General features: G+C 39.6%; 1 protein-coding gene across 1 annotated transcript; it reads right to left on the reverse strand.

Annotated features, from left to right (window-relative positions):
• Positions 1 to 430: 430 nt before the first annotated feature.
• On the reverse strand, positions 431 to 15443 carry LOC117990397 (DDB1- and CUL4-associated factor 5). Its single transcript, XM_034977830.2, has 13 exons — positions 15175 to 15443; positions 13837 to 13994; positions 12637 to 12796; positions 10934 to 11063; positions 9998 to 10284; positions 8506 to 8624; positions 7959 to 8084; positions 7175 to 7388; positions 5997 to 6099; positions 5130 to 5352; positions 4636 to 4735; positions 4332 to 4424; positions 431 to 3499 (listed from the first exon to the last, which is right to left on the reverse strand). Exons 1-13 carry the CDS (start codon positions 15362 to 15364, stop codon positions 2844 to 2846), a joined length of 2559 nt encoding a protein of 852 aa, XP_034833721.1. The 5' UTR covers positions 15365 to 15443; the 3' UTR covers positions 431 to 2843.
• Positions 15444 to 15599: the final 156 nt, after the last annotated feature.

Below are 15599 nucleotides of genomic sequence, written 5' to 3' on the forward strand. Positions count from 1 at the left end.
GAATTGCGGTTTTTAGCCATAACTGAATAATCAAATGCCGATGTTGCTTATTAAATGTAACATAGGTATCGCTTATTAATATCGGCTATGCATCTATAAAAAAATCAATTATAAACTCAATTACAGTTTACAGTAATCCGAAAACAAGTCTATAGTCCATTATGAAGTTACAACACGACTGTCTGCGCGGGTAGGTAAGGACACAAGTTCGGAGGTTGCAGAGCTGTAGCTGAGGAGTGTGGCGTCAGGTGTGCCGTGTGACTGTGCAAAGTAGATCTCAGTGCCTATTTAATCCGCCATAATAAGTACTTGTTTTGCGATCACTGTAGCCAGACTCGCTCATAATAACTTATCCTTGCCATTAATTAGATTAGGGTTAAATGATAACAATAGGGCAACATAATATGGCGGAGTAAATTAAAACAAAATCTATTATTTATTGATTTATTTCTGACATTTATTTATAAGCATATGTATATTATTTTATGCTTTAACCATTCATTTCTGGGAACATTAAAGTATCTTACAAACTAATTTATTTATTTAATAATAATTAATAGATCACATTTATGTTTAAATAAGAATATTCTATACAAAAGCAATTTATGACCTCCCAGTCCCATGATAATAAATTATTATTAGTCACAGATTTGGAACGGTTTTTTTTTCGAAAATCCTACCTTGGTCCGATAGGAGTATACCTGGTTAGTAACACAATTTTGCAACAGCCTTTAGCAATATAGTATACCTACACGTTCAAATATAGAAAATTGGTAATAGCAAGGTTAAGATTAGCAACAAAAGTTGCAGAAGTTGACTTCCGCAAGTTTTGTAACTTGCTGGACTTGCCGCAAGTCATAAATGTATGTACATGTACAATATTGCTCGTAGTATAAACAATAGGCTACTTGACACTTTTTTTAAGTAGGTCTTAAATGGTTAATATTTGTCCTATTAGATCAAAAAAATTAACACTATATTTTTTTGCGCCCTAAAAACCGTAAAACTTTAATTTAAAAATATATTTTTCTTAGACAGGTGAAAACACTGTCGGCCATGTTTGGCCGATAGATTATCTGTGCTCTGACGTCATGCATTTGTAAACAACAGCATAACCTCCCAAAGTTTAATAAACATTACTTCTATACTAGTTTACATGAAAAATATAGTAATTATCGTTATTGTATCATCCGAGAACGTAAAAACGCATCGATAAAGACCACAGGAAAGTTGTGGATTAGAGTGCCCAGTGAAATAAATATACGTAACACGCGAAGACTTGCTTAAAGGGATCCTATATGACTAACGACTGCAACCCAAATTTATTTTGCAAAGATCACTTTGTTGTAAGTCTTACTTAATAACATATTCAATTTATAAAGAGAAAACGATAATTTTTACGTTTACTATGAGTTTTTAGAAATATATTACAAAAACTAGCTTATGCTCGTGACTTCGCCCGCGTGGACTTCATAAATTTCAAACCCCCATTTAACCCACTCAGGGGTGGAATTTCAAAAAATCCTTTCCTAGTGGATACCTTCTCTTTACCTACAAAGAACACACCCACCAAATTTCATGTATCTAGGACCAGCTGGTTAGATGTTTAGGCTGTGCGTTGATATATAAGTTAGTCAGGACTTTAAATTTTATATATATGGATACTACGTTAGTCCCCGCGTGACATAGAGATGACATTTCTTTGTTTACATATTTAATGACGTCACATCATGGCTGACAGCGTTTTCTGCATTTCAAATAAAAATAAAAACTGTATTTTTTAAAATTGGATTTATATATCCATCCTGCGTTTTTAATAATTGTTATTGATATATTTCGTTGTCTTAAGCAAAATACTATAATAAATAATCATTTATTGGACGAAATTAGATATGAGTCAAGTAGCAAGTACTTGCGGAATAACTTGCAAGAAGTTCTTGCTAGTCTAAACCTTGCTTAATAATTATTTATTAAAACAATACAAGTTGCAGTCATTTTAGTAACCACTAAAAGTAGAACAACTAATGTTAAAATCTCGCCACCCAGAACTCATGACGTCACACATGGTTGTAAAGTGCGCACAATCCTCTTTGTACAAATGAGCGTGCAATATGTTGTCTCTTTCGCACATTTTGATAAAATATTGCAGGCAGCTGTGTATTTACAAAATTTCGCGGTCGCAGCACAATATCGTGCCACTTGCCGATTTTATCGGCATGTCACGCTAGCCATATGTCACGAATGCGAGACTAAGCCGGGGACGAAACTATGAAGTATGAACCTCAGAACAAGTACCAGTAGTAGGCGCCCTATTGTGACTGATACTGTTAAAGCGAGATGGCTTTATGCATGTAAGCCCTTATCAGAACGTGACGAATGATTTTTTGTCCTTGTCACCGTGGCTAATTTTTTTGTTTGGCAAAATGCATTTTGTACGTGAGATAGTGACAAACAATGTGAGGTGAGGTTATGTTGACTCAAGTATTTTACAGACAATAATTGATGTGTTGAAAATTGAACACAATATTATTTCTTTTTGAATTTGTTGTGCAGTGGTGGGTTGCAGTATACTAGGCTGCAACAGCCGAAGCGAACGTAAAATAAAATTTCACAAGTACCTCTCCACGCGAGTTGCTTATCTGGAGGTATATTTGTGCTGAACAGACAATTTGTTCACGTCATGACTCGCCACTAGTCGCGGCCTATCGTGCCGCGTGCGAATATGTAAATGCAGCTTTACAACTGATTTTTCGACTCTTGGGTTCTCCACTTTGGGAAACGAGAGATCAACATTCGGTTAGACAATAAATTGGAACACAATTTCATATCTATTTATAGCTACTTCAATTGGAATCTGAGTCCATATGAGTTCTGTAATTACGACGAGCCTTTTTTACGCGTTGCCTGAACTTGAAGGCCTGGTACTCCGGGTCGTCCGATACATCGTCTACGGGCTGTTGGTTCCTCGTGGAGCTTCCTGCGACCGTTCCAACTCCACTATCAGGGGTTCTTATTGTATTTGGAGTTTGCCATAAACTTCCTTCTGTACTACAACTGCTCTCTAGTTCGCTTTCATTTGTTTCATTCATTAGTCTCGCTACTGTCCTATTGTAGCCTACTTTAGGGGAAAGCCTGTCTAATATAACTGTATTGACTCTTTCTGATACGTCCTTTGGAGGTGGAGATTCGCTGGAATCTGATCGTTGTATACTAAACCTACCATTTCTTCTTACTCTTCTTAAATTCATTCTCAATCTATGTTCTGGGGGAGAGGACGAGTTGTTACTCTCGGAATCGGGTGGTTCGACCGTTAAAGAATCGCCTAAAGAATCCCTTGATCCATTGATGGGTGTGGGAACAATGTTAATTAGGTTAGTAGGAATGCTTTGGTTGCCATTTTGGTTCCTAGGCGATATCGGTCGACTGCCAACAGATTGGTCGTCATCTGAATCGACCTCTGCTATCCGAAATAGTGCTGAATTGCTTTGCCCACGGTACCCTGTTATAAATTAAAAAGAGTTTTAGGAATGTTCAACATTACAAATATTCCCCTATCTCTCTATCTAATGCTGGTCACACACGATCAAGCTTATCGTTAAGTTTGCAGCGGACTTGAAGCGGCGTCCAGTAAACTTGACGGTGTATGGCTATCAGTATGGCCAGCGTAAGTTTAAGCTTTGGGCTAGTGGATACGACAGTGGTAGTCTAAGTCCTACCTGGATTTCACAGTACGATTATTTTGAACAGCCTCGTTAATGCCAAGAACTTGCTCAAAATAGTAACGTTTATTTGTTCATCTCCAAAACGAGTTTCTTTGAGTGCGACCAAACTTGCCTCACGGCGTAACATGAGTCCGATTTAGGCAGCATCTAGACTTCAGCTGCTTCTAATGGATATAAAACTACTATATTTCTGTAGGTGTACACTGTATATGTTGGTAAAAAGCTCTTCAAAAGAGCAGGGAAAGTTGAAAGTGGGTGGTTACAGTACAAGTTTGGACTATGTAGAATGTGCTTAAAAATGTACCATTGGGTATTGTCAACTTTCGTAAAGAAATCTATAATCTATACTAATATTATAAAGAGGTAAAGTGTGTAAGTTTGTTTGTAGGAAATAATCTCTGGAACTACTAAACCAATTTTAAAAATTCTTTCACCAGTAGGAAGCTACATTACTCCTGAGTGATATAGGATTTAATTTTTTTTTTTTAAATTAGAGATCCCTACGAAAATTGTAATAGGCCATCCGTGCGAAGCTGGGACGGGTCACTAGTAAGGTATAAATAAATTTGATAATGAATTTTAACATAAATGTGTAATTTAATATATTACCTGTACTTGTGCTAGGTAAAGCTAAATTGTCTTCGAAATTGTCAAGATTTGTAAAATTATTATTATCACTACTGTCTTGAGCCATCACGTTACCTGAAACAATGAAAACTTTTTCATTTCCTGCTAACAAACTTGATAGTTCAGGACACAAGTAATCCTCCCTTCGACGACTATCCTTGTGAGATACTAACTATAATTACTGATTCCAAGTTAGTTTGCTTCCATCTTAGACTGCATCATAACTAAGTACCACAGAGATTGCAGTCAAGGACTAACTTGATTCTCAAAAGAAAGAAGGACATACCATTACTCCTTAGATTCATTACTTTTCTATAAGTATTGGTTTTATTCTTTCTTTTAGTGCTTCTGGTGAAGTTCATTCGTCTCCTCAGTGGACGGATAATCTGGAAGAAATTAATTAAAATGACATATAGATTATAGATATACAAACACCCTGGCTTAACGGCTCAGGATTTTAGCTCTTTTAAAATCGCAAAAGACACGACTAAGGAATCCGGTGGGGTGATTACGTAAAACGTTGCAGTAATGAAAGCAACGCGGCAGGAGTAGCAATGTAAAAGTTCATTTGCTGTTTCTCTTCTTCTTCTCTTTATTTTGCTTTGTGGCTAGTGCTGTCTCTCTCTAGCCGGACGTTTGACAGCAATGATCGGGAGATACGTAATCACCCGCCGATGACGTTATTCATTTGGCGCGTTCAGTTAAATGCGACGTCATTTGCAGCAGTGCTGAAAAACGCGGTGCGATGTTATTTGCGATTGCTTGATGACGAAAACTCACCCTTTCAGAATTCCTAAACAAGCAATGCGTGGGTTCATCAGAGTCGGTCCGTTCGCTAGAGGGCGCTGACACCCTCGATCGAGTGTTGGGTAGCGAGATAGTGCGCGAGGCCGGCCTACGCGGCCCCCTGGCGCGCCGCAGCGGCGTCCTCTTGCCCTTCGTACTGGTGCCGGCCGAGCATTTACTGGATTTGCTTACGCTCGTCCGCGATTGTTTGTTGCGTCTGTAGAGAATAATAGACCCTAAATTAGTAAAATTAGTAGTAAAAACTACAGAAAGTTTAATTGAAATGACTTCATGTTGTGAAACGTTAAATGTATACGTTTATACCGCAAAATGATATTTAGCTAAAAAGTTCCAGCACGCAGCGCACCGAAAAAAGCGCAACTGTGGAGCGAAGCAGTACGCAATACTTTTATTTATTTTTATTTATTTATTCAGATACAAGTTAGCCCTTGACTGCAATCTTACCTGGTGGTAAGTGATGATGCAGTCTAAGATGATAGCGGGCTAACCTGGAAGGGGTATGGCAGTTTTTATTAAACCCATACCCCTTTGGTTTCTACACGGCATCGTACCGGAACGCTTAATCGCTTGGCGGTACGGCTTTGCCGGTAGGGTGGTAACTAGCCACGGCCGAAGCCTCCCACCAGACCAGACCAGAAATTTAGAAATTATAAAATTCCAAACCCCTGCCAGGAATCGAACCCGGGACCTCCCACTATTAAGACCACAGCGCTCACCACTGCGCCAGGGAGGTCATCAACTACAACCAAAGTAAAACAAGATTGATGAGCAGATGCTTTCTGAATACGGAGCTTATGTTTTGAGAAATACAATGCATATTGGAGTACAAAAAAACGTTACCTGAGAGAGCCCCGTTTCTGAGAGCGCACACTTTTGGGGTACCGCGGCGCGACGAGGCGCGCCAGTCTGTTTGGACAGCGTTGACTACGACTGCCATTCTGTGCTATAGAACGATTACATTCTGGCTTATAGGGTCTAAGCTTGGACTGTAGTAATATAATGATGTGATTTTTTGTATAGCGGTAGTTTATGGGGCTGTCCGAATGCTATTCGGATTGTGACGTCATTATTCACTTTCCGTACAAAATGACGTTCATGTTGAAAATAAATAAAAATCATAAACCCCATAAACTACCGCTATACAAAAAATCACTTCATTTTATTACTACAGTCCTATTCTGTTTCACACAATCTCTAAACTAAACTAACAACAGTTCTAAATGTACTGTTATCTGTGCGTTGATAGATCAGTCCGTGAGTCACGTTTTTCTTTTATTATAAAAAAACTAAATGATGCCCGCGACTTCGTCCGCGTGGATTTAGATTTTTAGAAATCCCCTGGGAACTCTTTGATTTACCGGGATCAAAAGTAGCCCATGTCATTCCCCGTGATGCAAGCTATCTCGTCAAAATCGGTAGAACGGGCCGTGAAAGGCTAGCAGACAGACAGACACACTTTCACATTTATAATATTACTAGCTTATGCTCGCGACTTCGTCCGCGTGGACTACACAAATTTCAAACCTCATTTCACCCCCTTAGGGGTTACATTTTCAAAAATCCTTTCTTAGCGGATGTTTACGTCATAATAGCTATCTGCATGCCAAATTTCAGCCCGATCTGTCCAGTAGTTTAAGCTGTGCGTTGATAGATCAAGTCAGTCAGTGAGTCAGTCATTTACCTTTTCCTTTTATATATTTAGACTAGCTTATGCTCGCAACTTCATCCGCGTGGACTACACAAATTTCAAACCCCTATTTCACCCCCTTAGGGGTTGAATTTTCAAAAATCCATTCTTAGCGGATGTTTACGTCATAATAGCTATCTGCATGCCAAATTTCAGCCCGATCCGTCCAGTAGTTTAAGCTGTGCATTGATAGATCAGTCAGACAGTCAGTCACCTTTTCCTTTTATATATTAAGATTAGGGACTAGCACTACAATGGGGCTGACGTGTCCGTGTCGGACAACAGTCCCATAAATAATAAGCAACAAAAGGCAGTTGTCGACTTGTCGTACCTCGTTTAGGTGCCAAAGTAAGAAAGTCCACAACAATCTGGTCGCTGTCACTGGAGTCGGAAACATTTCCATGAACCGATCCCGAGCTAAATCCATCTAACGAATCGGTCTCTTCAGCGAGGCATTCCAGTTCTCTTTGAACGAGTGAGTCAAAGAACGCCATCATTCGGGGGTCTTCACTAGTTGACTGTTCCGTGTAGTTGTGGGTTAGATACTGGAAAAAAATCTTTCGTTGTAATACACAAACTTTTATCAGTACCCTTATTATAAATGCGAAAGTGTGTTTGTTTGTTGGTTTGTCCTTCAATCACGATGCCGATGCAACGGATTGACGTGATTTTTTGCATGGGTATAAATAAAGGCCTGGAGAGTGACATAGGCCACTTTTTATCCCGGAAAATCAAAGAGTTCCCACAGGATTTTTAAAAAACCTAATTCCACGCGGACGAAGTCGCGGGCATCAGCTAGTGTATAATAATTTTATGAAAAAAGCGATGATACCATATCCGCGGAAAGAAGTTAGTATAGCGCTCTCTCCGTTACATAATCCCATACAAATAATAGAGGCTAAAATCTCAGTATGGGTTAACCATTTTAAGCTAAGCGCGAGTTTTGACGTTTGATAAAAAGATACTGATTTCACTAGGTGTCAAATACCGGATTCAATTGAAAAACATAGTTTCGTTTATGACTCAAAATGGTTAGCGCCCTTGAGATTGTACAGAGGCTGTACGGGGGTTTGTGATTGGTTGCTGACTCAAAATGGATAGCAGTAGGCACTGACCTGTCCGCTATGATGGACGAGCGAGACATAGTCTTCGTGGCTGAATATCTCCCGAGGGTTGTCGGAGCCCTGCGCCTCTTCTAACAACGCTCCACGCATTTGTGGGTATTCCATTGCAGACCACACCTGCGAAAAATATAATTCCATATTAATATGATCAATATTATTATCACTCTTATCTATATGACGTTTTGTCGGTCTCCACGACAGAGACAATGCTCTACAAATCCGATATCTCCTTCTAAAGGTCGATGTACATTAACGATGTACATACAACTTAGATTACAGATACATTTTGACTATTATTAATTATTAATAAACTAAATACATAAAAGGAAAAGCTGACTGACTGACTGACTGACTGACTGATCTATCAACGCACAAACTACTGGACAGATCGGGCTGAAATTTGGCATGCAGGTAGCTATCATGACATAGGCATCCGCTAAGAAAGGTTTTTTGAAAATTCCCAAGGGGGTGAAATGACGAAGTCGCGGGAATAGGCTAGTCTCTAAATAATAGATAATTTGCAGTGATAGAAACATACCTTAATAATCTTCTCAACTCCAGACGATGCGATTAAGCAATAATGAGAATTGAACCGCACTTGATTCACGATAGATCTATGACCGTACAGCACTAGGTGCGGTGGTTCCACAACCATATCTGAAAATAATAAAAAAAATCTATGAACTTTCTTTTCCTTTGGTTTTTTGCTCGAGTGAAAATTAGATCAAAGTATAGTACGCGACAGGACGAGATGGTAATCGGGGAGTGAACGCCCCGCACACCCGCACAGGCCCCGCGCAAACCCGCGTAAATCTGGGATCCAGGTATCTCTGTACCAAATTTCATAAAAAATGTTTCTTTAAAAATCCTGTGGGAGCACCACAATTTAGGAATGCAATTTTTTACAGCATCAGGGTTGAGGAGTTGGGTCTTCGAGTTCAACGATAGTCTTTACTTGGTAATGTCCCCTGCAGCATCAGGATTGAGAAGTTGAAATCCATTCTAAATAATATCTGTCCCGGCTGTACTCGTGTTTAGTCGACGTTAGCCCGACTAGTCCGTTCGCGCATGCGAACGGAATCCCTTGAAAAAGGACCCCGGATGGGTTCGAAACTAGTCGGGCTAGCGTCGACGAAACACGTGAGTACAGCCGGGACAGATATTATTTAGAATGGAAATCACTCACGGTAGTTTAAACGCTAAAAAAAGAGTTGAAATCCAATTTTTTTTATAGGATAAAGTCAAAGTTTCTCTATCGATTAAAAAAAAATACGCAAATAGGCTCAGAAATCTCGGTGTACATTATGTAGAAGACACAACTCCTCCCTTTTTAAAAGTAGCCTATGTTACTCGTTGGTTAATCCTCTACTTGTCTGTGAAAGTCCCGTCAAAATAGGTTCAGCAGTTCCGAAGATTAGCCCGTTTAAACAGACCTGCAGACAGACAAACATTTTAAAAACGTGATTCAGTTACTTACAGTTTAAATAACCATATGAGCTTAATTTGTGGTAGTTATTTTGAAATTAGAGACAGACACTTCAATTTTATTTTTTAGTATAGTTCTTGCATTTCACGAAGGCCACTGACTCATGTTTGTGTTTAAGCCGTATCGGTATACGTAAGGTACAATAAATGTGTCCGTTTGACAGCGCTTGCTCGCGACTGATTTGTCCGACCTGCACGCACACCTACGCAATAACCATGTAAACGACGTTACCACAAGTAAATTTCACTAGCCTTCGTGAATTGCAAGAACTGTATATAGAAGTGTAGATAGATTATACTCATCAAAGATAATTTTCAACAATTATATTTATCTTAATAAATATCAAAGATATATTTATCACTTCAAACACTGTGGCTAATTCCGTCGTACACAATCTCTAAACTAAACTAAAATGGCACGTCAAAATCTATTGCTATCTCTTTCATGATATTGCTTGTGGAAAAGGATAGCACTGTTAATTTAGTTTAGTTTAGAGATTGTGTACAAGAGAATCGGCCCCACTGTCATAAAATAACTAACTTACCAATATCTCCTCCAATGTCTGGTATCTTCCACATGTAAAGATTGAAATCGTCCGATCCCGAGAGCACATACTGATCGTTCGTACCAGCGAAGCAACAACTCTTCATAGTGCAGGAGTTATAGTAATCCTGGTGGTAGAACTCCGTGACCGGCTCCGGGGAGTGCACAGAGTACAGCACGGGAGCCAGGCGGCGGCGTAAAGCCAGCACATGTGTGCCGGACTGGTTGAAGCGTACGCTCATACTGTTTTGGCAGGAGCCGCTATTGCCCAAGTATCGGAGAATCGGACTATGGGACAATATTATAAAAGAACCCATGAAACATTATTCCGAAAGAGTTTTTCTTGTATGTCTATCCCATTTCTTATTACTTTCCATGGAAAAAATAGCACTAGATTTAGACCTTGTCAATTCAGTCAAAAGAAAAATCAGTCAAGTGCAAGTCGGACCTTGCACACGCAGGGTTCCGTGCCATCTTACAAGAAATAACACTTTTGTTTTTTTTTGAACTCTTTGATTTTCAGGGATAAAAAGTAGCCTATGTCCTATGTGCTAGGTCTGTACCAAATTTCATCAAAATCGGTTAAATTGTTGGGCCGTGAAAAGCTAGGAAAACAGACAGACAGACAAACAGACAGACTTTCGCATTTATAATATTAAGTATTGATATAGATTGAATTTACCTCCAAACATTACACATTTTCAGACATTTAAACCATCAAAAATCAGTAGGGCAATTTCGTAATACCATCACTCATTATAACAATCTCAATTGTTGTGATTGGCTGAATTTGTGCGATTCTTGTTGCAACAATGCATTGTAGCCAATAGTGAGCGAGCGTCAAACAATCAAAGGTGATTGCGATCGTGACATTGTAGTTGTCATTCTACCGTAATTGAGGCCCTTTCAAATCCAGTAGGTAATATTGTTAACTCACTGCTTTGGCGAGCGTAGATCCCACAGAGCGACGCCGTCCCTTGAGTTAGCAGACACCACCACGCCAGTTTGCTGCGGGTGGAACATCACGCCGTGGAACGCTTTCCTGCTGCGCGATATTACTAGCGACTCTGGAAAATGAGTAAGTATAAGGCTCGGTCTCCACCTAAGCGGAGAGGAGAGGAGATGTGTTCGACTGAACACATCTCTTCTTAACCAATCAGATCCATACTAATATTATAAATGCGAAAGTGTGTCTGTCTGTCTGTCTGCTAGCTTTTCACGGCTCGACCGTCCAACCGATTTTGACGAAATTTGGTACAGAGATAGCTTGCATCCCGGGGAAGGACATAGGCTACTTTTTATCCCGGAAAATTAAAGAGTTCCCACGGGATTTTTAAAAACCTAAATCCACGCGGACGAAGTCGCGGGCATCATCTAGTTCATAATAAATGACATGAAAATATTATCACGTGTTTTTTTTTAATCTGATTGGCCAACCGCAAACATTTCCTCTCCGCTCCGCTTAGGTGGAGACCGGGCCTAATAATGAGGCGAACAAAACAGAGAAATTGCAAGAAAATTAAATTATAGGAGTGAAATCATGAATAAAATCTGCTGACCTTATTGCAATTATACCGTTTTTATCACAAACTTTAGGCTCAATTTCAGAACAGTTTTGCTTGAAAATGAATTCACATAATGCATACACTTGTAAGACCACAGAGCTCACCGCTGCGCCAGGGAGGTCGTCAAAATGAATGTTTAAAGAATCAACGTCAAATTTTTGCTAACCAATCAATATTTTTAACGAACTAAAGACTATAATACAAACCTTAAATAAAAGTAATTATTGTTAGATGGGAGAAACTTGTCGTTTGTTCTACTCTGTGGCATGACTCTGCCGAGGCTATGTAAAGTCCTTTTCATGAAAGAAGTCCCCCAGACGCAGCGCTGTAATCGCGTGACATAATGGCATTGTAAACAATCTTTAAAATGCACTAAGCTAGTTAAAAACTCACAAAAATCTACCACAACAAACGAACTTGATAACATCGACTGACATCGACGAACGACAACATGGCCGACAATCACCGCCAACATATTCCGCCGACATCATAGTTCCAAAAATCACCGCGGGACTTCTTTCATGAAAAGGACTTTACATATGTGTGCGTAGAATGACGAGAGTTCATTTGTCTTCTTCTTTGTCGTATCACTCTTGGCAGAGCGGTCGTGGTCATCACGAAGCAACGTCTTTGAGGGCAGATGTTATATGCCTCACGAGCATTCGCCATTTCTCCCTGCTGGCTGACAGCCTGGTACACTCGTGCAAAGGACCACCCACAGCAGACTTAATTTGGTCGGTCCATCGCATGAGTTCATTGTACTTGCTCGTAAATTAATTTAATAAACAAATACTTAGTGATTAAAAAAAGTCTATCTATCTAAATATATAAAAGAAAAACGTGACTGACTGACTGACTGACTGATCTATCAACGCACAGCTCAAACTTCTGGACGGATCGGGCTGAAATTTGGCACACAGATAGCCATTATGACGTAGGCATCCGCTAAGAAAGGATTATTGAAAATTCAACACCTAAGAGGGTGAAATACAGGTTTGAAATTTGTGTAGTCCACGCGGACGAAGTCGCGAGCATAAGCTAGTCAAAGTATATAAAAGTGTTTTATCTTTATTACCATGAACAGACTGTCTTGTATCAAAGAGCAGCAATCGCCCATCGTTGCCCGCAGTCGTGACAACGCGATCGTTGTACGGGTCAATGCTGAGACAGCACACCGCGCGCTGGTGTTGCAGCACCTCCAGAGGCCTTGAGCTTGTGACGTCATGTACTATAACCTGGATACATCATCATGATCATCAACCAAACCCATTGCCGGTCCACTACTTGTCTGGTGGGAGTCTTCGGCCGTGCTGTGGAATCAACTCCCTTTGGCGGTGTTCCCTTTAGATTACAACATGGGGTTATTCAAGGGTCGGACCAACAAATTCCTAAAAGGCCGGCAACGCATCTGTGGTTCCTCTGGTGCTGCAAATGTTCATGGGCGACGGTAATCACTTAACATCAGGTGACCCGCCTGCTCGTTTGCTCGCTATCTCTATTTAAAAAAAAAGGGTTTTGGCCATAGTCTACCATGCTGGCCATTTGTGAGGATTGGTAGACTTCACACACCTTTGAGAACATTATGGAGAACTCTCAGACATGCAGGTTTCCTCACGATGTTTTCCTTCACCGGTAAAGAAAGCGATATTTAATTAATTAAAATGCACATAACTCCGAAAAGTTAGAGGTGCGTGCCTGGGATCGAACCCCCGACCACGGATTAGAAGGCGGACGTCCTAACCACTAGGCTATCACAGCTAAATTGGTATACTGATAACGAAAGGCGAATTATACGCGCCACGTTTGGGCCTGCCATGCGTCGCCACTGTTATGCCAGAGGAAATAAAGCTTCTTCTTCTTCATGGTGTTTAGCGACTGTGCAGGGCTATCCAGACCCTGTATCACATTCACCGTTGCCGACCTATTATGATCCATTCTAATATTACAAATGCGAAAGTGTGTCTGTCTGCGTCTGTATGTCTGTCTGCTAGATTTTCACGGCCCTTCCGTTCAACCGATTTTAATGAAATTTGGTACAGGCATAGCTCGCATCCTGGGAAAGGGCATAGGCTACTTTTTATTCCGGAAAATCAAAGAGTTCCCACGGGATTTTCAAAAACCGAAATACACGCGGACGGAGGCGCAGGCATCATATAGTCAAAAATAAAGATTGTTGAGTTGTTATCAATGAGGACAATTTTGCCTATTGTTCTTTGTATTTAACTTAGTATCCTGAAATACACTATGTCAAAACTGGAAGCAAAAAGTAACTTACAACGTCATCATTCCCACCAGAATATATCTTCTGACTGTCTGTAGTGATACCCAAACAGAATATGTTGGATGAATGAAGAGCTTTCATTGGTACAGGATTGCCCCTGTCAATAAGGGCTTGCCCGAACTCCCAAAACATCACCCTCCTGTCATCTCCACCTAAAGTAATAAAAAAAAACTTATTTACATGTACAAGGACATGCTTCTTATGGCCCCTATCCCACTGGCGTTATGCGAGCGTTTGCGTTTCTCCAACATCTGCACAGCGTTGTCATTCTGCGCAGACATTGCAGACATTGAAGAAACGCTAATGCTCGTATAACGCCAGTGGGATAGGGCCCTAAGAGTCCCTACCCTATCCACTAGGAGCACCTGTAATGCAGAGGATAAATAATAGGTATGTCTGTTAGCATAGTTAGTACAAAAACATTACACCTATGTAGAATACAGTAGTACAAGATTTTTTTAAGATTATATCAGCACTGGCTGATGCCCGCGACTTCGTCTGCTCTACTCGCGACTTCGTCCGCGTGGATTTAGGTTTTAAAAATCCAGTAGAAACTCTTTGATTTTTCGATTTTGGGATAAAAAGTATCCTGTCACTCTCCAGATCTTTAACTATACCCATGCAAAAAATCACATCAATCCGTTGCTCCGTTGCGACGTGATTGAAGGACAAACCAATAAACCAACACAACAGACTTGCTACGAACACTTAATTGCTACAATCCGCTGTTTGATCAATTGATCTGTTTCAGCGGATTGTAGCAAATTAAGCTGTTGGCTCATTGGATGGATTTCCGCAAAATAATGCCTGCTTCTATACAACAACAAACAAACACACTTTCGCATTTATAATAGGTATTATGGCTACGGATAATCAAGAGAACAAATTGTAAGCCTGTGTCCTCATTATTAACGACTTATTAGATTTAGCAATAAGTACTTCATATATATCATATAACATTTAATTATTACTATTTAAGTACCAATAAATAAAAAAGTTACCTACCTAAAGCTGTATATTAGCATTCTTGACTACACAACTAATACTTAGGTTCAACCAACCTAATAGTAAATGAAATATATTTCTACTTTATATGACATTTGTAATACTGTATCAAATAGAATAAACCATCATTTTCCTTTTAGCTGGTTAGTGTTTTCTTCACACGCCCATAGTTGTTATCAATAATATTGTTTATTGTTATTGATAATGATTAAAAATAATACAGGTCCACTATCTAATATCGTTTTGGCCGTACCTTTAACCTGTGCGCTTTGTTACATTTATCATACCTATCAATAAAAGAGTAATATAAATTTTACATAGACCTACCTGATATAAGGAATTCGCCATTACTCGAAAACTCGATAGCATTGACGCATCCGAAATGGCACACCAAATCACGCCGATACAGATTTTTAGCCGCAAAAAGACGTTTATTGAATATCTCCGCTTTCAGATTACTTAAAATTCCGCATTCTCTCTTTATAATATATGGTAAAGGATTCGAAATATTCGCCATATTTATAGCAAGAGCAAAACCACCATTTTATTTTTAATTACAATGAACGAAAAAGAAACCAAAGAAGAAACTTCACTTGACAAATTGACAATCAGCTGTATTTTATTTTTAAAAACAAGTTACGTTCCGTTATTTCCAGTGATAAAAGTCTATGGTTATTTCAGAAAACGACAAAAACCAACCAAGCGGCAAGCTTTTAGCTTTGCATAGATCATAGATTAATATGTATATTTGG

Source organism: Maniola hyperantus, chromosome 18 (assembly GCF_902806685.2).
Source record: "Maniola hyperantus chromosome 18, iAphHyp1.2, whole genome shotgun sequence".
NCBI classification, from domain to species: domain Eukaryota; kingdom Metazoa; phylum Arthropoda; class Insecta; order Lepidoptera; family Nymphalidae; genus Maniola; species Maniola hyperantus.